The following is a 20,505-nucleotide window of genomic DNA, read 5'->3' on the forward strand; positions in this document are numbered from 1 at the left end:
CCCAGCAAGGGGGTCCCGGAGCTGGGTGTGGAAAGGGGGCTGGGCTGTCCGGCCAGAGAAGCCAGGGGCCTCGAGGCTCTGCAGCGAAGGTGCCGCCTGCACCCCTGTACGGCCTTTCTAGGAAGGCTGGGGGGGCCAGACCCCCACCCAGGAGGCAGGGCCGGGTGGGGGCTCCTGCAGGCAGCAACTCCCTGGAAGCAGCTTCACTCCTGTTTATTGGTTTAGCCATGTACTACAGGGCGGGGGGGGGGCCTCCGCGGGGAGGTGGGGGTCAGGTGCGGGGGCAGCCCGCGGCGCTCAGTGACAGGAAGACGTCAGCCTTGCACTGGAAGGTCCCGTGGCCCGCAGGCAGGTGTGCGCAGCTCTGCAGGTCTGGGGTGACATCCTTGACACACAGGGCCTGGGGAGGGGGGAGGCTCAGGAGGGCGCCCGCACCGCCTCCCACCCCTCACCCCCACACTCCCCACACCCACACTCACCAGGCTCTGCAGGCTGGGATGCAGCTCCACAGAAGCCCCTGCCCGGCTGGGGAGCTCCGAGCGCCGTGCGTGCGGGGACCTGCGGAAGCTGGACAGAAGCCCCGCGGCACGGCCCACCGTGTAGTGGCCAGGCCCTGCAGCTGGCCGGTACCACGCATGGCCAGGCGGAGGCAGCAGGAGGCACAGCGCCAGGGCGGCGGCCACCAGCGTAGTGGGCCAGGTCATGGGGAGGCAGGCAGGCGGCAGCAGCAGGCGGTGGGGATGAGGCTCGGAGCCGCCAGCTTTTATGTGAGGTGGGGGGAGGTGCCCGAGCTGGCTGTGTGCGCAGGGCCCCGCGTGGGCGGCGCAGAGGACGAAGGACGCACGGGGCCTCCCCAGACTGGAGAGGCGGCGGGCGGCTGGGCGAGCGCCTCAGGCACAGGGAGCGCTGGAGCGGGGGTGGTTCCCCCACCCCAGGCCGACCTCGGGCTTCAGGTCCCGCTCAGCCTGGCAGGCGCCCAGCGGGCAAGGGGAGCAGTGCCGGCCAGGCAGCGCTGCGCCCGCAGCTGGGGGTACGCGGGGAGCTTCTGCCAACACGGCGGCTGCGCTGGCAGGCCAGGCCCCAAGCTTGTGGAGGCCGTGGGCGAGGAGGGGTTGGGCTCCGGCAGGCAACAAGGGGGTGACGGGGAGGACCCTGCAGGGGCCCCTCGTGCACGGCCTGGGAAAGCAGACCAGTGTGGGCTCTGGCGGCAGCCACGTCCAGCGCGAGCGGGGACCCGGCTGGGGCTCGGGGTTAGAGAGCCTGAAGGGGCAGGGGAGCACAGGCCAGGCTGAAACCCAAGCCCACACCTGAGGGCGTGCTCAGCCCCAGAGCGGCCCAAACCCCCTGACCCCTCGGGGTGGGTGCCCCTCACTTCCCAGCACTTGCCCCAGGCCCCAAGGTTGTGTAGCTGCACCGTGAGCACCAGATGTGTGCGTCTGCAGAGCCCAGAGTGGGCCACACCTGGCGGGTGGCCCTGCAGGTGCCCACGCTGTGCCTGGTGAGGGGCAGTCCCCAGGGCGGGCGGAGCCAGCAGGGGCCCCTGGACACAGCCTGCAGCAGCTGCCAAGCCCCCCCAGTGGAGCCCCTCAGCGCTGTGCCCCTGGGCAGGGAGGCGGCGCCTGGCGATGTCCCAGCTCTAGGACGCTGCTGCCTACGCTGGGGGGGGGGGGGGGACTGTCAGCGCCCCAGCCAGCGGCCGGCTCAGTCCACAGTCGCGGCAGCCACAAGGGAGGGGCCGAGGGACCCTGCCCCAGGCCCTGTCTGGTCCTGTGTTCCCGCTCCCGCCTGCGCTGTGACTCAGGCTTTGCCGGGGCCTCCGGGGGATGTTTACTCCCGCGTTTCCAGACGCAGACAGGGCTCGCCAGGCTGTTTAATGAGTTCTGCTGAGGTCGGGTCCGCGCTGCCGGCGGTGCTGGGTGCGCCGAGGCCGGCTCACTCCTTGAACTTCCACTCCTGCCGGCACATGGGGCAGTGCTGCTGCACCTGCTGCGCGCTGAGCCACTTGAGGATACAGTGCATGTGGAAGCAGTGGGAGCACTGGCCCCAGACCAGCGGGCAGTCGTCGCCTGGCACCTTGCCTGTGGGAGGGGTGGGGGACGCAGTGAGGGGCCGCCCGTCGCAGGCTCACTGGGAACCCAGGGAAGCGAGGTGGCGCCCACGGCAGGCCCTGCCCCTCTCCCTGCAGGCAAACCTGGCGGGCAGCGTGGTCCCCTCCTTCCCAGAAGCCGGACACCTGCGCGCTGGCCTGGCCGAGCAGGTCACAGTGCCGGGTCTAGCATGAGCCCTTCCAGACCCAAGTCCCTAGACACGGGGAGGGCGCGCAGCGGGGCCCTGGGGACACTGCGTGTCTGTTGGCCAGCAGTACCACAGGTGAGGCTGGGAGGGCTGGCTGTGTGCAGGGGGGACGCCCCCGAGGGCCAAGGCTCACAGCCCACCACCTGCCCCCTGCCCCACTAGGACCCCTGGGGCCTTCCCACCTCCGATCTGCTGGAACCACACTTCTGGCCACGGAGAAGGGCCTGGGTCACACCCAGGCAGGGGTCCCTGCGGACCAAGGTCTGCCCTGCCCTAGCGATGGTCCCTCTGGGCTGCGGCCACAGCCAGCAGGCCCTGCTGCATGGTTAGACTTGGGCACGGTCAGCCTCCCGGTCAGCCTCCCGAGGACTCCCTTAACAAGGTTGCTCCAAAAGGTGCAAGTCCTCGCCTCGGGCTGTGTCCCGCCCTTCAGAGCAATTTAAAAGGTTGAATTAGCCAATTGCTAATCTCTGCTACCAGGAAAAGCCAATCAAAGGGCTGGCATGGGGGGGGGGGCCCGGGGCACAACAAGAGGGAGTGGAGAGCCCGGCACCCACCCACCCATCAAGGGGTGATCTCTCCTGATGAGATCTCTCTCCAGCCAGGGTGCAAGGAAAAACTAAGCCCACAGGTAAGGGGCCCGCGCTGTGGCACAGCGGGTCAAGCCACCGCCTGCAGCGCCGGCATCCCGTATGGGCGCCGGTTCGAGTCCTGGCTGCTCCACTTCCCACCCAGCTCTCTGCTGTGGCCTGGGAAAGCAGTAGAAGATGGCCCGAGTGCTTGGGCCCCTGCACCCGCGTGGGAGACCTGGATCGGCACAGCTCCGGCCGTTGCGGCCATTAGGGGGGCGAACCAGCGGATGGCAGACCTCTCTCCCCCTCTGCTTCTCCGTAACTCAGGTTTCCAAGTAAATAAGTAAATCCTAACGGTGGGGGCTGCTCCGCGCAGCCCCCGGGCGCCCCTGCCCGGGATTTCCCGGTGCAGGGGCCGGCGTGCGGCCGCCTCCTCCTCCCGTCCGGAGAAGGCAGCGGCGACGGCCCTGCGCCCCCGGGGAGACCCGGGCGGCGTCCCAGGCCCTGGCCCTCGCGCGCAGCGGCGGAGGGGACCAGCGGCTCCCGCCGCCGCCCTCCGGGGCACTCACAGTCGGGGCAGCAGCCGTTGAACGCCATCCGGCAGATGCCGCAGTTCTCGTCGTTGGCCACCCAGAGCCAGGTGGCCACGCCGTTCCAGCACTTGATCTTCACCTTCATGGCGCCGGGGCCTGCGGGCCGGGAGGGAGCGCGCGCGCCTGCAGACCCCGCGACCCCACCCCTCGCCCGCCCGGCGGGCCCCGCCCCCAACGGCCGCCCCAATCCCCGGCGCCCTCGCACCTTGCGCGACCTGACCGCGCGCCGCCCCGCCCTTCCGTTGGCGGCGCCCGCGTCCGCGCGGGAAGGTATAAAAACGACCGCGGCCCCGGCCGGCGGCTCCAGTCCGCGCCCGCCCGCCCCGCGCGCACTGCGCACGCGCCCGCCCGCCCCGCGCGCGCAGCCGCCGCCCGCCGCCAATCAGCGACCGCGCCGAGGCCGCGGCGCCGGAAGTCCGCGCGCGCCGCCGGAAGTGACGCCGCGGCGTGCTGACGCGCGGGATCGAGCTGAGGCCGATTCGGCGCCCGCCATGGCCGACAAAATGGACATGTCTCTGGACGACATCATCAAACTGAACCGGAGCCAGCGGGGCGGCCGCGGTGGGGGCCGGGGCCGCGGCCGGGCCGGCTCCCAGGGCGGCCGCGGCGGCGGAGCGCAGGCGGCCGCGCGCGTGAACCGAGGCGGCGGGCCCCTCCGGAACCGGCCGGCCATTGCCCGCGGCGCGGCCGGCGGCGGCGGCAGGAACCGACCGGCGCCCTACAGCCGGGTGAGTGCCGGGCCGGCCGCCGCCGGGGGCGGCTGGGGCGAGAGGCGCCGGGGGTGCGCGCTGCGGAGGCCGGCGGGGCGCGCGCGCCGGGGGCCTCCTGGGGTCTTTGTGTGGCCGGGGCGCGCGGGGCGGCGGGAAGTGCGTGGGGGCGCGGGCGGCCCTGCGGGGAGACTCACGTCCGCCCCGCCGCCGCCCGCAGCCGAAGCAGCTCCCCGACAAGTGGCAGCACGACCTGTTCGACAGCGGCTTCGGGGCCGGCGCCGGCGTGGAGACGGGCGGGAAGCTGCTGGTGTCCAACCTGGACTTCGGCGTGTCGGACGCCGACATCCAGGTAAGCGGCCGGGCCGGGCCGGGCAGTCCCGCAGCGGCGAGCTGACAGCGAGGGGCGCTCCCGCGCCGGCCCCGGCCAGGTCAGGGGCCGCGGCCTCGCCCCCGCTTGGGTGCCGCCTTCTCTCTCCTTTTTCTTTTCCTCTGAGCCCGGAGGCGCTGGCACCAGCTTGGTTTAGAGTCCGCCTTCGGGCGGCTGGGTCGGTTCTGGGCTCCCTGGGCTCCGGTCCCGGCGGGGGCGCGAGGCCTGAGCTCTCACGGCGACTCGCCGCTTTTCCTAAGGTGGTCTCTGGCACTTCCGCTGTGTGCCCGCGGCCGGGGTGTCCACTCTGGGTTCCCTCTCCGGCTCCCAGCCTGCCTGGGGTCAGGCGGCTCCCACGCAGCACTTGGCCGCAGGCGTGAGGAGGAGAGGGAGAGGGGAGCCCGAATCTGCCTTGGGGCTCCGGGCGGGGCCCTCGGAGCTGCCCCTCGGCGCAGTCAGTTTGCCTTTGCTGGGAGCGACGCCAGACTCGGCCTTCCCGTTTCTCGGCGGGCTTTGCGGTTCCTTCACCTGCAGCGTGGCGCGGACACCGGGCCCCGGGCGCTCTCGGAAGCCGCTGTGGCCTGGGTGCCGTGCCAGCAGCTGCTCTGTCCGCCCCAGGAGCTGTTCGCGGAGTTCGGGACGCTGAAGAAGGCGGCCGTGCACTACGACCGCTCCGGCCGCAGCCTGGGCACGGCAGACGTGCACTTTGAGCGGAAGGCGGACGCGCTGAAGGCCATGAAGCAGTACAACGGCGTGCCCTTGGACGGTGAGTCCAGGACGGGCTCGCGGAGTGGGCTGGCCCCGTCCCGCAGCAGCGGCTTGCCCTCTGGCTGAGGACACTTTGCATTTGCCCCTTTGTCTCTCTCTTCCATTCCGCCCCGCACATCGGGACCAACCTCTTGTGAACCCCCATCCAGCAAGTACACCCTCCCCTCAGCTCCTTCCGGAAGACTCACTTCTGTGAAGCCTTCTCAGAACCGCCATAGCACAGCTCTGAGTGTGGGGCTGTGGTAAAGACGAAGGTACCGGCTCGTCTTCGTCAGGCCGCCCACGAGCACCCCGGACACCACACCTGGCCGAGCAGCCCGAGGACGAGGCGGTGCCCTCGCCCGAGCCCCCCGCCAGGCTCCAGGCCACTTCCCCGACGGGGGCGCTGGAGACGCACGAAGGCCCTTGCCAGCGTCTGCGTGGAGCCGCGGGCGCTCCGAGCCGCTGGTTAGAACGGGCCCCTCTCGCTCTCCGCACAGGCCGCCCCATGAACATCCAGCTCGTCACGTCACAGATCGACACCCAGCGGAGACCGGCACAGAGGTGAGGCGCGGGCCGGGCGCGGGCCGGGCGGGCGCGGGGGCCCGCCGGTGTGTGAGCGAGCGCCGCTTCCCCCAGCATAAGCAGAGGCGGCATGACCAGAAACCGCGGCCCCGGGGCCTTCGGCGGCGGCACCCGGAGAGGCACGCGTGGCGGCAGCCGCGGCAGGGGCAGAGGCACCGGCAGGAGCGCCAAGCAGCAGCTTTCGGCAGAGGAGCTGGACGCCCAGCTGGACGCCTACAACGCCAGGGTGAGTCCTGCGGGGCGTCTTCCTGCGCGGCGGGCCGCGGGGCGGGAGCCCCGGTGAGCGCCCCCTCTGTTGCTCTTTGCAGATGGACACCAGCTAAAGGAGGCGCGCGAGCGAGCAGAGCGGACCCACGCCGCGTCCCTGTGCTGGCGGGAGGGGCGGCCGGGGCTGTGTGGCCAAGGACGCATTTGTTTCTCTTATGTTTTAAAATAGGATTTAAGAACTCATGTAAAGGTGTTTTTTTCTTTTTTTTTTAATTCTGGAGCAGACCTGTTTTGTACTGAGTTATTTTTGGGATAAATTTTACTGGTTGCTGTTGTGGAAAAGGTGGCGTTTCCACCTTTGCCATAATAAAATAGAAACGTGTGTAGAGCTGTGTCGCCTGGTCCGTGCCCTGGGGCTGCCCTGGGGCTGCCGTGGCTGCTGGCGTCCTGTCCGGCACCTGCCCCTTGGGTGGGGTGGAGCTGGGGGGCGTGGGGAGGAGCATGTGTGACCGCACCCGTGCTGTGTGCCCTGGGGGAGGGGTGGGGAGGAGCACGCGTGACCTGGGGGAGGCACGCGTGACAGACGCAAGGGTCTGGGCTGTCCTTTCCCTCGCGACGTTCTGGGTGCAGCGGTTCTGGCTTTGTGCTGCCGTCCCCAGGGTGCGCAGCAGGAGGGGGCCGTGTCCTTGTGCACTGTCGTCCCCTGGGAGACACCATAGGCCGTGGATGCTCAGGTCCTGACAGGAAACGGCCTCCCGTGTGCGCGCCGCTCTCTTGTGGACTTCATTTTTGTGAAATCTCATTGACTTGAACGGCAGAGTTAGCTAGACAGACAACGTAGCTTTTCCGTCTGCGGTCGCTCCCACACATGACCACAGCAGCCCGGGCCGGGCCAGGCTGAAGCCGGGAGCCCGGAGCTCCGTCCAGGTCTCCCACGTGGGTGCAGGGCCCCAAGCACTTGGGCTGTCTCCCACTGCTCCCAGGCGTGTGAGCAGGGAGCTGGGTGGGAAGTGGAGCAGCCGGGACCCCGACCTGCGCTCACGGGATGGCAGCGCCGGGGCGGCAGCTTCACCTCCCGCGCCCCTGCTGGCGTGAGGAACCGCCTGTGAGCAGCTCTTAGGTTGGGCCCGTGCTGGCCCGAGGCCTCGGGTGCAGAGGGCTGGCTGTGTGTGTGTTCAGTGACCCAGGAAACTGGCAGAGCGGGGCAGGGAGGAGAGCCTTGTGCCTCTTGTCGGTCGGTTGCTGCAGGGGCCGGGCATACGGGAGGGGCTGTGTGTCCAGGCCTGAGCTCTGCCCCACCCGGCACCAGGAAGCCGGCAGGGGTCCTCTGGCCGTGCTGTGGAGGCGCTCCCCTCACGGTGTGTGACGGACGGTGGCCGTCAGCTGTGCTGCTGTGGACCAGAGCTCCCTCGTGAGCGTCCGGCTTCGCGCCGGCAGGGCCACCTCTGGGTGCAGAGGGGTGGCGTGGCCGTGGCCTCAGCCACACCAGCAGGGGGAAGCATTGCTGGTTTTCTGGCTCAGCTGGGGCAGGAGGGAGTGGGAAGAAGATGGTTTGGTGGGAGCCAAGCTGTCCCGAGGACGTGGCCTGGGGCCGGCTCTGGCGCAGGCCCGTGTCCGGGGGAGGGACGGGCTGAGGGCGCCGGGTGCAGTGGGAGTCCAGCCCGGGCGGGAGCTCCAGGACAGGAGCTGACCTCGGGGTCACCGTGCTGTTCACAGCACTAGGGGAGAGGCTGGAGGCCGCCAGGTGGCTGCGTAAGGCGTGGCGTCGCCCTGTTGGTGCCTGCTGGTGCTGTGGCCCTGGAGGCTACGGCGCTCTGAGATGGCCCCGGAGGGCTCGCTGGAGCGCGGGCTGAGAGTGCCTGGACGTGGCCGTGGGTCGGGATGCTGGGCCACACCTCCTGTTTGTAACCTTCCTCCAGGGACCAGGTGGCCGTTGAATTTTCTGTGTGAACTGGGACATGTGAGAGGGAAGGAGGGGGACCCCAGTAATGACGAGCGGTCAAGGGCTCATGGGCCGGGCCCGGCTGCTGGGGCCCCTTCCCAGAGGCAGCGTCGTCCAAGGCGGGAGAGGACGCAGTAACGGTTACTCTGCGGTGCCTCCTTCACGTCCAGGGGCACCGCGGGAGCCACCAGTGGGGCTGGAAGCCTGTGGCGCGGTGACGGCCCCGTGGGACTCCAGTGGAGCCGGGGGGGGGGGGGCGTCCTGGTACGCTCAGCTCTGCCTGAGCCTGCACTGGTCCCGGCTTACGTGGAGAGGAGCCGGCGGGCACGGGTGCTGCTGGCCTTGGCTGGTGTGATCCGAGGTCGGCCGGACGGTCCGGACCTCAGCCGTCCCCTCCCGTGTGTTTGACCTGACACGGTTGAGGGCAGGCTCCCCTGGGTTTGATTGCTGGTGACGGCGTGGGTCTGAGTGAGGTCTGAGCTGGTGACTGTGCAGGCAGCGTCAGCTGGGGAGCCGCGGCGGTGTGGTCAGGTCAGCAGTGAGGAGGGCGGGGAACGCCCGGATGCTGGAGTGAGGCCCAGTGTGAGTGCCTGCCCTGGGCACAAAGTGAGCTCTGCCTGCAGAGGGCGCTCTGGGAGGTAGGCCGCAGGTGCAGGGAGCACAGAGGGCCTAGGTCTCGGCTCCGCAGAGTGGGGGGCCACAGAACCTAGGTCTCAGCTCCACGGGGTGGGGGGGGCCACAGAACCTAGGTCTCGGCTCTGCCGGGGGGTGCAGGGCCTAGGTCTGGCTCTGGGGGTGCAGGGCCTAGGTCTGGCTCTGGGGGGTGCAGGGCCTAGGTCTCGGCTCCGCGGGGTGGGGGGCCACAGAACCTAGCTCTCGGCTCCGCTTGGGGGTGCAGGGCCTAGGTCTCGGCTCCGCTGGGGGGGGGCAGGGCCTAGGTCTCGGCTCCGCTGGGGGGGGGCAGGGCCTAGGTCTCGGCTCCACGGGGTGGGGGGGCCACAGAACCTAGGTCTCGGCTCCGCTGGGGGGGGCAGGGCCTAGGTCTCGGCTCCGCAGGGGGGGCGGGGCCTAGGTCTCGGCTCCGCTTGGGGGGGGGGGCCTAGGTCTCGGCTCCGCGGGGTGGGGGGCCACAGAACCTAGGTCTCGGCTCTGCCGGGGGGTGCAGGGCCTAGGTCTCGGCTCCGCTGGGGGGGGCAGGGCCTAGGTCTCGGCTCCGCTGGGGGGGGCAGGGCCTAGGTCTGGCTCTGGGGGGGGCAGGGCCTAGGTCTCGGCTCTGCTGGGGGGCAGGGGAGCACACACTCGGGTCTGGACCCTGAGCTAGGCTCTGAAGTAAGCAGCCGCTGGTGGACGTAGGCCAGACTGCAGGCGGCCGGGGGACTCCTTGCACACGGAGACCTCGTGGTTGACTTTGTTTTGTTAGTGTGTGCACTGTGAACTCACCCCAGAATATTCCATCACCACCCCAAAAGAAACCTGGGCAGTCACTCCCCGCCCCCAGCCTCTAGCCAGCACCCGTCTGCACGGTGTGTCTGGGGGTCGCCTGTGCTGGACACAGCACGTTGAGTGGGATCATGGGACACATGTGCCAGGGCCCGTGCGTGTGGCGGCGTGTCCTGCCTTCCTGCTGTTCAGTGCCGCGTGCCGGGGCGCGGGGCCGTCTGCCGTGAGCATTCTTGTGTGATGTCTGGTTCTCCGGGCCAGAGTGACTCTGTTTAACTTTTTTTTATTTTTTAAGAAATGTTGTTCTGTTAGAAATTTACATTTATCAGAAAGAAAGCAGTTTTGGCTTTGTTGTGTTTTTTACATTTTTTAAACCCAGATCATTTGCTGTGTGAGTGATCACTGAAGCTCTCAAGGTGAACCGGATGCACGGGCGCGGTCCTTGTGGCCCAGGCGCCCAGCAACGGCCTCGGGTTTGGCCTCGGCATTGCAGTTACACATCTCGGTCCTGCCGGAGGTGGACGTCTAACAGCCTCATGTGGGCCGTCTTCCTGCCACGTTTCCTGCCTCCCACCGGAGGGAGAGGGAACCCAAGGTCTAGAGAGGGGCCAGCCCCACAGTCAGGACCTGTGCCAGCTCTGCGCCTTCCTTCTTTTTTTCTTTTTAAACAGAGACAATGAGAGAGAGAGAGAGACAGAGAGAAAGGTCTTCTTTCCATTGGTTCACCCCCGAAATGGCTACCACAGCCAGCACACTGCGCCGATCCAAAGCCAGGAGCCAGGTGCTTCTCCTGGTCTCCCATGGGGTGCAGGGCCCAAGCACTTGGGCCATCCTCCACTGCCTTCGCGGGCCACAGCAGAGAGCTGGCCTGGAAGAGGAGCAGCCGGGACAGAATCCAGGGTGCCAGTGCCGCAGGCTGAGGATTAGCCTAGTGAGCCGTGGCGCTGGCCAACCTTCCTTCTTTTTTCAAGATTTCATTATTTGAAGGGCAGAGTTAGGGTTAGGGTTAGGAGTCAGAGGGAGAGACAGATCTTCCATCTGCTGGTTCACTCCAAATGGCCCCCAAAGCCAGGATCCAGGAGCTTCCGGGTCCCCCATGTGGGTGCAGGGGCCAAGCACTTGGGCCATCTTCTGCTGGTTTCCCAGGCCACAGCAGGAAGCTGGATCGGAACTGGAGCAGCCGGGACTCGAACCTGATGTTGTTACATGAGAGGCAGAACTTCTGTCACTGGCTCACTCCCCAGGTGCCTGTGATGGCTCAGGCTGAGCCGGGCGCCCAGAACTTGGTCCGAGGCAGGACCAGTAATTGCCACCATCACCTGCTGCTGCCCAGGCCTGGAGCTGGAGCCAGAGCCAGAGCTGGGGCAGACCCAGGTGTTCAGATGTGGGATGCAGGTGAGGTGCTCACCCTGCGTTTATCCGCCACAGGGGGTGGTGCTGTGGTGCAGTGGGTTGAGGCCCTGGCCTGCAGGCATCCCATAGGGGCACTGATTCGAGTCCCAGCTGCTCTTCCTGTCCAGCTCTGCTGTGGCCTGGGAACGCAGTGGAAGATGGCCCAAGTCCTTGGGCCCCTGCACCCCCGTGGGAGACCGGGAAGAGGCTCCTGGCTTCGGATCGTCGCAGCTCCGACCTTTGCAGCCATCTGGGGAGTGAACCAGCGGATGGAAGACCTCTCTCTCTCTCTCTCTCTCTCTCTCTCTCTGACTGACTCTACCTCTCTCTGTAACTCTGTCTTTCAAAATCTTTTTATTATTATTATTATTATTATTTTATTTATTTTTTTGATAGAGTGGACAGTGACAGAGAGACAGACAGAAAGGTCTTCCAATGGCCGCCGCGGTAGGTGCACTGAGGCTGGCGCACCACGCTGATCCGATGGCAGGAGCCAGGTGCTTATCCTGGTCTCCCATGGGGTGCAGGGCCCAAGGACTTGGGCCATCCTCCACTGCACTCCCTGGCCACAGCAGAGAGCTGGCCTGGAAGAGGGGCAACTGGGACAGGATCGGTGCCCCGACCGGGACTAGAACCTGGTGTGCCGGTGCCGCAAGGCGGAGGATTAGCCTAGTGAGCCATGGCGCCGGCCTTTTATTATTATTTTTTTTATTTTTTTGACAGGCAGAGTGGATAGTGAGAGAGAGAGAGAGAGACAGAGAGAAAGGTCTTCCTTTTTGCCATTGGTTCACCCTCCAATGGCTGCCTTGGCCGGCGCATCACGCTGATCCGAAGCCAGGAGCCAGGTGCTTCTCCTGGTCTCCCATGCGGTGCAGGGCCCAAAGACTTGGGCCATCCTCCACTGCCTTCCCAGGCCATAGCAGAGAGCTGGCCTGGAAGAGGGGCAACCAGGATAGAATCCGGCGCCCCAACCGGGACTAGAACCCGGGGTGCCGGCACCGCAAGGCAGAGGATTATCCTGTTAAGCCATGGCGCTGGCCTATCTTTCAAAATCTTGAAAAAACAAAACAAAACAAAACTTGCTGCAGAGTTAGCCACAGATCTTCCAGGGTCCCGAGCCGTCCCCACAGCCCCTCCGGCAAGCTGCTCAGTTCAGCTGTCCTGGGAGGGCCTCCCTGGGCTCTTCCCTGGCAGTTTGTTTGTTTGTAATCTTCGGTCTTTCTGTGTCTGTCTTGTATTTGTGTCTAGATTGACTAGAGTTTCCAGGTAAGACTCCTCCGGGGGATTCGGTGCGCTTTCCAGGAGGCGTGGATTGCCGCTGGAGTGGGGCTGTGCACAGCAGGTGTTTTCCTGCTGAATTTTACTACAATAATTGTCTGAAGTCCTGGAAATTAGTTCCCCGGCAGTGCTGTGGCGCCCGCCTGGACGTCCTGAAGCACACAGCTGCTCGCAGGTCTCAGGTTTGCAGGCGTGAGCACGAGCAGCCCTGTGCAGCTGGCGCTCACCCCAGGCTCCGGCGCTGGCCCTGCCCCTTCTGGCTGCCCGGTGGGTGTGCCGTGAGCGCTGGCCAGCTCCCAGCAGCCCTGACTGTGCCTGCCCGCTGTCCCCGTGGCCTGTGTGGTCTTTGCCTGGTCCATGCCCCCCATTTAGCAGCTTTATCGTCTTCCACTTGCAACCAGAAATCCGATCCAGGCTTAAAGATTTATTTATGTATTTTGAAAGAGTTAGAAAAAGAGAGAGGGGTCTTCCATCCCCTGGGTCACTCCCCAGATGGCCCCAACAGCCAACACTGGGCCAGGCTGAAGCCAGGTGTCAGGAGCTTCATCCGGGTCTCATGTGGGTGGTGAGGAACCAAGTACTTGGGCCAATTCTTTTAATTTTTTTTAAAGATTTATTTATTGAAAGGGAGCGAAATCTTCCCTCTGCTGGTTCACCCCCAAATGGATGCAATGGCCAGAGCTGTGCCGATCTGAAGCCAGGAGCCAGGAGCTTCTTCCAGGTCTCCCATGCGAGTGCAGGGGCCCAAGCACTTGGGCCATCCTCCACTGCCTTCCCAGGCCACAACAGAGAGTTCGATCGGAAGTAGAACAGCTGGGACTAGAACCGGTGCCCATATGGGATGCTGGCACTGCAGGCGGCGGCTTTACCCATCATGCCACAGTGCGGGTTGGGCCATCTACCACCTCTACCCAGACGCATCAGTAGGGAGCTGGATCAGAAGTGGAGCAGCCCGGATGCCAGTGTCGTAGGCGGCCACAGCACCCACCCCGAGGGTCCCGTTTGTGATTTGGACCCCGCAGCTGGGATATTCCCTGCTCAGTGAAGCAAACAGGTGCTGCCGCCCGTGTCTGCTGGTGGTGCCACGGCCTTGCTCGCCTGGCTCTGGTGACTGCTGGCGGGGGTTCTCCACAGAGGCAGGACTGTGTCTCCCTGAGGTCCTTGTGTTTCTCTTCAGCTGACCCTGTAAGTCTGGCACCCACGGGTGGCTCCTGCATGCTGCCGGTGGGGGTCTCCGCTGTTCTGAAGTTAACTGCTGTTCCTGGGAGGAGCGCCCCTTCCCGCGGGTGTGTCCTGGGAGGGGCACCCCTTCCCGCGGGTGTCCCCGTGAGTGTGGCTTCAGGGCCGTTCCGAGTTCCAGGCTGATGTGTGTTCTCTCTCTGCTCAGCGTCCTTTGACTCTGGCCGTGAGTTTGGGTCGGCACCTGCTGTCCCTCCCGTGCCTTTGCGTCCTCCGGAACGTCCTTGTGTCCCCTGCCCCAGCCCGCTGTCGGCTTCTCCAGGGAGCCCTGGTTCCTTTCCCTGGAGGAGCTTCGCAGCCGGGAACTGGGCAGGCGGACGTCAGGACTCAGCGGAGCCAAGCCCTGCGCGGCGCTGACCCCTGAGGGCAGCAGACGGCAGTCAGCCGTGCACTTGTCTCTTCTGGGGATGGCGTGGCTGGTGTGGGCGTTTGGTGCGGCGGTGAGGTTTGCCCTTGGGGGACCGGCGTTCGGCGCCCTGCACTCTGCCTCGGACCGCGGCTCCTGCCGACGGGCACCCAGGAGGCAGCGGTGGGGGCTGCGGTACTGGGACCCCGGCCCATGAGTCCTGGATTACAGAGTCACAGGATCGGCTCCGGCCTGTCCCAGCGCTGTCTGTCGCAGCCATTTGGGGAAGGTTCTCCCCGCCCCGCCCACCTTTCAGACAAATCGAAAGATGGGAGGGGCCACGGTGGTGCAGCAGCTGAGCTGCACCTGTGCTGAGGCCCCCACGAGTCCCCTGAGTCCTGGCTCCACTTCCAACGCACGGGCAAAAACGGGGCAGGCGTTGGCCTAGCGGCTCAGGTCGCTTGAGGCCACGGCCACAGCAGAGTTCCTGGTCCGGCCCAGCGGGTGCGGTGGCGACGGCTTGAGCAGGCGGACTCCACTCCTGGCTCCCACCGGGGCATTGTGGGCGCTCGCCCTCTGCCTCTCAGGGCGAACCTCTCGTCAGAAGCAAGACAGGAGCGCTGTTGACAAGGGTGTGCCCGTCCTGACGGTGGGTTAGGAAACCCTGGGGCGCCCAGGGACCACCTGTGACCGGGGAGGCAAATGCAGCGTTAGTACCACAGGCCACAAGGGCGTCCCAGCCCCGTGGCCAGGCCACAGATCCGGGGACACGCGCGACTCGGCACCCAAGACGGAAGTTTCCGGAAAACTGTTGTGAACCCTCCGTGAGCGCCTTTCAGAACAAATCCGTCTGGGCGAGCCTCTGGCCCAAGGCCTCTTGCCCCGTACCAGAGTCTCTGGGCTCCAGCCCGGCTCTGGCTTCTGACCCCGGATGGCAGTGGTAATGACAGAGCCGCTGGGTCCCCGCACCCCACCCACGCGGAGACCTGGGTTGAGTGTCTGACCCGGCTTCACCTCCGGCTTTCCTGAGCTTTGAGAGTCCGCACACAGAGCCGCTCTCGGCCTCGCAACAACGTATTTACAGCAGGCCCTGTTGCACGAAATGTTTTTATTTGAACCATGATCGATCCATTTATCAAGGTGTTTTTTAAAAAATTTATTAATTTGAAAATCGGAGGTAGAGGACAGGCAGAGAGAGAGGTCTTCCACCCACTGGTTCACCCACTTGGCCACAATGGCCAGAGTGCGCTGATCCGAAGCCAGGAGCCAGGAGCTTCCAGGTCTCCCACGCGGGTGCAGGGGCCCAAGGACCTGGGCCATCTTCCACTGCTTTCCCAGGCCACAGCAGAGCTGGATCGGAAGAGGAGCAGCCGGGACTCGAACCAGCCCACATCCCTGCCAGAGCCAGAACCGCCCCCCCCCGGGGGGGGGGAGAGCAGAGGAGGCAGTGCCCGGCCTGGGGGGGGCAGTGCAGCCTGGGGCGGGGGCCGGAGATGCTCAAGCCCACTCAGGGAGGCCTTCATCCCACGTCCTGCGGCCCTGCCGGGCTGCTCCAGGGACCGGTCAGCGGCTCCTCGGCCGTCGCTCACATCCATGGAGCCCAACCTTGCAGGGATGGCAGAGCTGAGGGAACCCCAGCCCGTCCGCGGGGGGCAGGAGCGCCTCCATCTCCCCAGCAGCTGGCGCTGGGCCTGGAGCCGGGAGCCGGGAACTCCACCCAGGACTTGGGCTGGAGGAGCCAGAACTGGACCCGGTCCCGAGTGGTGCTGAAGCCACGGTGCCAGTCAGCGCTGCCCTGAACTGGATCCTGGTGAGGAGCAGCAGACGGGGGCCGCGGGCACCGGGCCGCACCCGGGGGTCACTGCCAGCCCAGCCCCAGCCGGGGCACAGCCGGGCCCACCTGGGGGTCACTGCAGCCCAGCCCCAGCCCGTGCACAGCGGGGCCGCACCCGGGGGTCACTGCAGCCCAGCCTGTGCACAGCCGGGCCCACCCGGGGGTCACTGCAGCCCCAGCCGGTGCACACCGGGCCCACCTGGGGGGTCACTGCAGCCCCAGCCCCAGCCGGGGCACAGCGGGGTCCACCCGGGGGTCACTGCAGCCCCAGCCCGTGCACAGCGGGGCCGCACCCGGGGGTCACTGCAGCCCAGCCTGTGCACAGCCGGGCCCACCCGGGGGTCACTGCAGCCCCAGCCGGGGCACAGCCGGGCCCACCCGGGGGTCACTGCAGCCCAGCCCCAGCCGGGGCACAGCCGGGCCGCACCCGGGGGACACTGCAGCCCCAGCCGGTGCGCAGCCGGGCCCACCCGGGGGTCACTGCAGCCCAGCCCCAGCCGGGGCACAGCCGGGCCGCACCCGGGGGGTCACTGCAGCCCAGCCCCAGCCGGGGCACAGCCGGGCCCACCCGGGGGTCACTGCAGCCCCAGCCGGGGCACAGCCGGGCCCACCCGGGGGTCACTGCAGCCCAGCCCCAGCCCGTGCACAGCCGGGCCCACCCGGGGGTCACTGCAGCCCCAGCCGGTGCGCAGCCGGGCCCACCCGGGGGTCACTGCAGCCCAGCCCCAGCCGGGGCACAGCCGGGCCGCACCCGGGGGGTCACTGCAGCCCCAGCCCGTGCACAGCCGGGCCCACCCGGGGGTCACTGCAGCCCAGCCCCAGCCGGGGCACAGCCGGGCCGCACCCGGGGGGTCACTGCAGCCCCAGCCCGTGCACAGCCGGGCCCACCCGGGGGACACTGCAGCCCCAGCCGGTGCACACCGGGCCCACCTGGGGGGTCACTGCAGCCCCAGCCGGGGCACAGCGGGGTCCACCCGGGGGTCACTGCAGCCCCAGCCCCAGCCGGGGCACAGCGGGGTCCACCCGGGGGTCACTGCAGCCCCAGCCCCAGCCGGTGCGCAGCGGGGCCGCACCCGGGGATCACTGCAGCCCCAGCCGGGGCACAGCGGGGTCCACCCGGGGGTCACTGCAGCCCCAGCCCCAGCCCCAGCCGGGGCACAGCGGGGTCCACCCGGGGGTCACTGCAGCCCCAGCCCCAGCCGGGGCACAGCGGGGCTTTTCCTCGGGAACTGTCGGCGGGGGCGGGCTAAGGCCCTCGTGTCTCCCACGCTGGGAGGCAGCCGGGGACGCGCAAGTACCGGGCCTGGACCGTGCATCTGGGGAGTGAACCGGCGGGGGGAGACCTGACCTCTCTGTAACTCGGCCTTTCAAACAAAGATTAAAGAAAGAAAAAGCTGCAGGCCCCTCTAGTCCACCCCGGGGGTCCTCACGACCCCCTCGCGCTCCGCCGCCGCATGGGCAGCTGTGTCCCCGCCGAGGTGCGCCTTGCCGAGCGCGGAGCCCCGGCCCCGCAGGCGCCCGCCTCGAGGACCACGCCGCCCGGCGGGACGCGCCCACGAGGCCCGGCCCGCAAGATGGCGCCCGCGGCGCACGCGCACCCTGGCCGCAGCGCTCCCGCCGCGCATGCGCAGCGCCGCCGGCCCGCCCGGCGAGAGCGGAAGTCGCGTTGACCCCGGAAGTGACAGGCGGGCGGACGGGCGGACGGGCGGGGCGGCGGACGACGTTCGTCATCTGCTGCGGGAGGGAGCGCGAGAGCTACGCGGTCGAGCCCTCCGGTGAGTGGCCCCTGCGGGGCCGCGGGGCCGCGCGGGTGGGCAGCGGGCCGGGCGCGCCGGCGGCGGCCGCGGGGGCGGGGGAGGAGCCGCCTTTGTCCGCCCGCCCCGCCCTGCGCCCGCGGCGGGTCTCGGCGGGGCGGGGGCTGCGGCGGCGGCCGGCGCGGGGCGGGCCCGGGCGGGGCGGCGGCCGCGTGCAGGGGGCCGGGCGCGAAGCCCCCTCCCGGCGCCGCCGGCCCGGCACCCGGCGCCGCCCCGCCCGCCGCCCGGATTGCGGGCCCCGCCCCGGCCCGCGCTGCCGGTCCGTGCGCCGCGCCCCGCCCGGAGCGGCCCGGTGGGCGGCCGGGGGCGCCGCAGCCCCTCCGGGACTCGGGCGGGCCGTGGTGCGGGAGGTCAGCGCCCCGCGCAGCCCGGAGCGGCTGCCGGCGGCCACAGCCCTGCGCGCCCGCAGGTGTCCAGGCGGCGAGCGGCGAGCATGGCTGAGCAGGAGCCCACGGCCGAGCAGCTGGCGCAGATCGCGGCGGAGAACGAGGACGACGAGCACTCGGTCAACTACAAGCCGCCGGCGCAGAAGAGCATCCAGGAGATCCAGGAGCTGGACAAGGACGACGAGAGCCTGCGCAAGTACAAGGAGGCGCTGCTGGGCCGCGTGGCCGTGGCCGCGGGTGAGTGCGAGTGGCCGCGGGGCGCCTGCGCGCCGGCCGCGGCGGGCGGGGGTCTCACCGGCGGCTCTCCCCAGACCCCAGCGTGCCGAACGTCGTCGTGACCCGCCTGACCCTGGTGTGCAGCACGGCCCCGGGCCCCCTGGAGCTGGACCTGACCGGTGAGTGCGGGCCCGCGGCCCTGGGTGGGGCTGGCTGCCGCCCTGTGGCTTCCGCTGGAGGCGGCGGTGCGGGGCTGCCCCCTGGCGGGCCCTGGCGGAAGTGCGCTCGTGTGCTCCCCGGACAGGAGACCTGGAGAGCTTCAAGAAGCAGTCGTTCGTGCTGAAGGAGGGCGTGGAGTACCGGATAAAGATCTCCTTCCGGGTAAGGCCGGGCCGCGGCGCGGGGGCGCGGGGCCGCTGACCGCGCTGACCGCGCTGACCGCGCTGACCCCGCCCTGGTGCCCGCAGGTGAACCGAGAGATCGTGTCCGGCATGAAGTACATCCAGCACACCTACAGGAAAGGCGTCAAGAGTGAGTGCGGGTGGGGCAGCGCGCGTGGCCACGCCCTCCGGGGCGAGAGGGGGCGGGCCTGGGAGGGAGCAGGAGCGGCCACGCCCCGTGGGAAAGGGGAGGGACGCGTGTGGCCACGCCCCCGGGGAGGGCGGGGCGCCGAGGCCACGCCCCGCGCCCCTGACGGCGCCCCGCGCCCCGCAGTCGACAAGACCGACTACATGGTGGGCAGCTACGGGCCGCGGGCCGAGGAGTACGAGTTCCTGACGCCCATGGAGGAGGCGCCCAAGGGCATGCTGGCGCGCGGCAGCTACAACATCAGGTCCCGCTTCACGGACGACGACAAGACGGACCACCTGTCCTGGGAGTGGAACCTCACCATCAAGAAGGAGTGGAAGGACTGAGCCCCCCCCCCACCGAAGTGCTGACAGGGCCCCCCCCGCGGCCCTCCCCCCTCGGCCCTCCTGCGCCCACAGGCCCCCGCCCGCGGTGGTCTGCCGTTGCTGCTTCTGCCTGTGCTGCCGGGCGGGAGGCCCCGGCCCGAGTCTCCCCTGCCCGCTGTGTCCCCCCAGGTCCCCTCCCCCTGCCACGCCCGCGGCCCTGGCCCTTAGGAGGGAGCGGGGCGGCCCGCGCGGGAGCTGGGGTGCGTGAGGCAGCCCCGTCCATTTCCCGGCCAGTTCATCTGTCGCTCAGTACCGTCTAACCATGATGCCTTAACGTGTGGAATGCGTCCCGGGAGCTGCCATTCACTCCCCGTGTCTGCCCCGCCCACCGCCCCTGCGACAGGGGAGGGGCGCCAGTGCCACCTCCCTGCCCCCCAGCCCCCGGGCCTGGCCAGCCGACCCCTGTCCCCCGGCCGCTGGGGCGAGCCACGTTGCCAAACGCCAGGCACTTCCTGTCCCGTGGGGGGCAGGCGTCCCACACCTCTGCCTGCCCTGTCCCAGCAGCCAGCACTGACCCCTTCCCCGCAGAGCCCCCGGCAGACAGCGCGGCCGAGCCTTCCTGCTCTCCGGACCGCAGTATTTATTGCCTCTGTTCGTGCCGTCCTGGGCCCTCCCGGACCCTGCAGGACGAACCTGGGACCAAGTGCACACCGCTGGGGGCCGTCCCCGTGCCTCCCCCCAGTCTCTGTGTGGCGTCTGCCGGGCTCGGCCTCCACAGCCACAGGAGCCCCCGCTTCTCCTCCCCCAACTGGGAAATAAACTGCCCCGAGGACCCACGTCTGCTCGTCCATCCTTGGGGTGGGGGTGTCCCTGGGCAGCGTTGACCACGGTGCGGGAAACCATGGGGATGCTTGGGGCAGAAGTCTGCACGGGGTCCAGCCTCTGGCCCTGTCAGCCCAGGAGATAGACCCGGGGCTGGGGTGCAGGCAGGGGAGGCCACAGCCAGGGGCCTACAGGGGCCCAAGGAGGAAGTGGGCGGGGGAGAGGGTTCCTGCCCAGGTGGGAGGGCGGGCAGTGGCCCAGGTACCTGAAGAGACCCAGTTCCAGAAACCCTGCCCTGACGCCGCTGTGAGATCGCCGCTGTCTGGGGGCCTGAGGTTACCCTGGCCCAGCTGCTGTGCCTGCAGGGCTGGCGTGGCCGGGGCCTCCACTTTGACCACACCTGTGCTGGGGTGGCTTCCACAAGACCCCGGCCATCCCAGCTTGTCCCCTGGGGCCATGAGGAGCTATCCAACGGCAGCAACACAGGCTCAGGCCCTGTGCTGTGGGGGCCAAGGCCCTAGCAGGCTGCTGCTGAGCACCCCGCCCCACCCACAGGGCCCCAGGCGCTGCCCGCGGCCCAGCTGGCTTCCTGGAAGACAGTGGGGGCTCCGGGGCTCCACCGCTCCCCCAGCTCTAGCATTCACCCGGTCGTCCAGGCACACTGCCAACGGCCAGGACTTTGCTCCGCTCCTCCCTGCCACAGGACACCAGGGTGGCACCTGCCGAGTGGGTGACGTGTCTCTCAGGTCCCAAGTCGAACCTGAGCCTCCTGCTTCCCCTCAGCCAGGCGTGCCCAGGCCCCTGCCCACCGCCCTCCCACGGCTGCC

General features: G+C 68.5%; 4 protein-coding genes across 4 annotated transcripts; 2 read left to right on the forward strand and 2 right to left on the reverse strand.

Annotated features, from left to right (window-relative positions):
- Positions 1 to 203: 203 nt before the first annotated feature.
- Positions 204 to 1,761, reverse strand: NPB (neuropeptide B). The gene is made up of 2 exons (XM_062215791.1): positions 480 to 1,761; positions 204 to 400 (listed from the first exon to the last, which is right to left on the reverse strand). Exons 1-2 carry the CDS (start codon positions 702 to 704, stop codon positions 272 to 274), a joined length of 354 nt encoding a protein of 117 aa, XP_062071775.1. The 5' UTR covers positions 705 to 1,761; the 3' UTR covers positions 204 to 271.
- Positions 1,762 to 1,852: 91 nt separating this feature from the next.
- Positions 1,853 to 3,749, reverse strand: ANAPC11 (anaphase promoting complex subunit 11). The gene is made up of 3 exons (XM_062215792.1): positions 3,666 to 3,749; positions 3,437 to 3,556; positions 1,853 to 2,078 (listed from the first exon to the last, which is right to left on the reverse strand). The coding sequence occupies exons 2-3, from the start codon at positions 3,543 to 3,545 to the stop codon at positions 1,933 to 1,935; spliced, it is 255 nt and encodes an 84-aa protein (XP_062071776.1). The 5' UTR covers positions 3,546 to 3,556; positions 3,666 to 3,749; the 3' UTR covers positions 1,853 to 1,932.
- Positions 3,750 to 3,896: 147 nt separating this feature from the next.
- ALYREF (Aly/REF export factor) lies at positions 3,897 to 6,464 on the forward strand. Its single transcript, XM_062216038.1, has 6 exons — positions 3,897 to 4,188; positions 4,388 to 4,519; positions 5,156 to 5,303; positions 5,785 to 5,848; positions 5,924 to 6,095; positions 6,178 to 6,464. Exons 1-6 carry the CDS (start codon positions 3,952 to 3,954, stop codon positions 6,190 to 6,192), a joined length of 768 nt encoding a protein of 255 aa, XP_062072022.1. The 5' UTR covers positions 3,897 to 3,951; the 3' UTR covers positions 6,193 to 6,464.
- A 10,762-nt stretch (positions 6,465 to 17,226) lies between these two features.
- Positions 17,227 to 19,692, forward strand: ARHGDIA (Rho GDP dissociation inhibitor alpha). Its single transcript, XM_062216962.1, has 6 exons — positions 17,227 to 17,322; positions 17,771 to 17,984; positions 18,059 to 18,142; positions 18,268 to 18,344; positions 18,431 to 18,494; positions 18,678 to 19,692. Exons 2-6 carry the CDS (start codon positions 17,795 to 17,797, stop codon positions 18,875 to 18,877), a joined length of 615 nt encoding a protein of 204 aa, XP_062072946.1. The 5' UTR covers positions 17,227 to 17,322; positions 17,771 to 17,794; the 3' UTR covers positions 18,878 to 19,692.
- Positions 19,693 to 20,505: the final 813 nt, after the last annotated feature.

The sequence above is a fragment of the Lepus europaeus genome, chromosome 18, assembly GCF_033115175.1.
Source record: "Lepus europaeus isolate LE1 chromosome 18, mLepTim1.pri, whole genome shotgun sequence".
Lineage (NCBI taxonomy): Eukaryota > Metazoa > Chordata > Mammalia > Lagomorpha > Leporidae > Lepus > Lepus europaeus.

Excerpts from the sequence above, each read along its gene's own strand:
- NPB (XM_062215791.1), bottom strand. The coding sequence starts at position 704 with ATGACCTGGCCCACTACGCTGGTGGCCGCCGCCCTGGCGCTGTGCCTC. Across the intron at positions 401-479 it reads ATCCCAGCCTGCAGAGCCTG|GCCCTGTGTGTCAAGGATGT; the intron begins GTGAGTGTGGGT and ends CCCCCTCCCCAG.
- ANAPC11 (XM_062215792.1), bottom strand. The coding sequence starts at position 3,545 with ATGAAGGTGAAGATCAAGTGCTGGAACGGCGTGGCCACCTGGCTCTGG. Across the intron at positions 2,079-3,436 it reads CAACGGCTGCTGCCCCGACT|GCAAGGTGCCAGGCGACGAC; the intron begins GTGAGTGCCCCG and ends CCCCTCCCACAG.
- ALYREF (XM_062216038.1), top strand. The coding sequence starts at position 3,952 with ATGGCCGACAAAATGGACATGTCTCTGGACGACATCATCAAACTGAAC. Across the intron at positions 4,189-4,387 it reads GACCGGCGCCCTACAGCCGG|CCGAAGCAGCTCCCCGACAA; the intron begins GTGAGTGCCGGG and ends CGCCGCCCGCAG. Across the intron at positions 4,520-5,155 it reads TGTCGGACGCCGACATCCAG|GAGCTGTTCGCGGAGTTCGG; the intron begins GTAAGCGGCCGG and ends TGTCCGCCCCAG.
- ARHGDIA (XM_062216962.1), top strand. The coding sequence starts at position 17,795 with ATGGCTGAGCAGGAGCCCACGGCCGAGCAGCTGGCGCAGATCGCGGCG. Across the intron at positions 18,143-18,267 it reads CCTGGAGCTGGACCTGACCG|GAGACCTGGAGAGCTTCAAG; the intron begins GTGAGTGCGGGC and ends CTCCCCGGACAG. Across the intron at positions 18,495-18,677 it reads CTACAGGAAAGGCGTCAAGA|TCGACAAGACCGACTACATG; the intron begins GTGAGTGCGGGT and ends CGCGCCCCGCAG.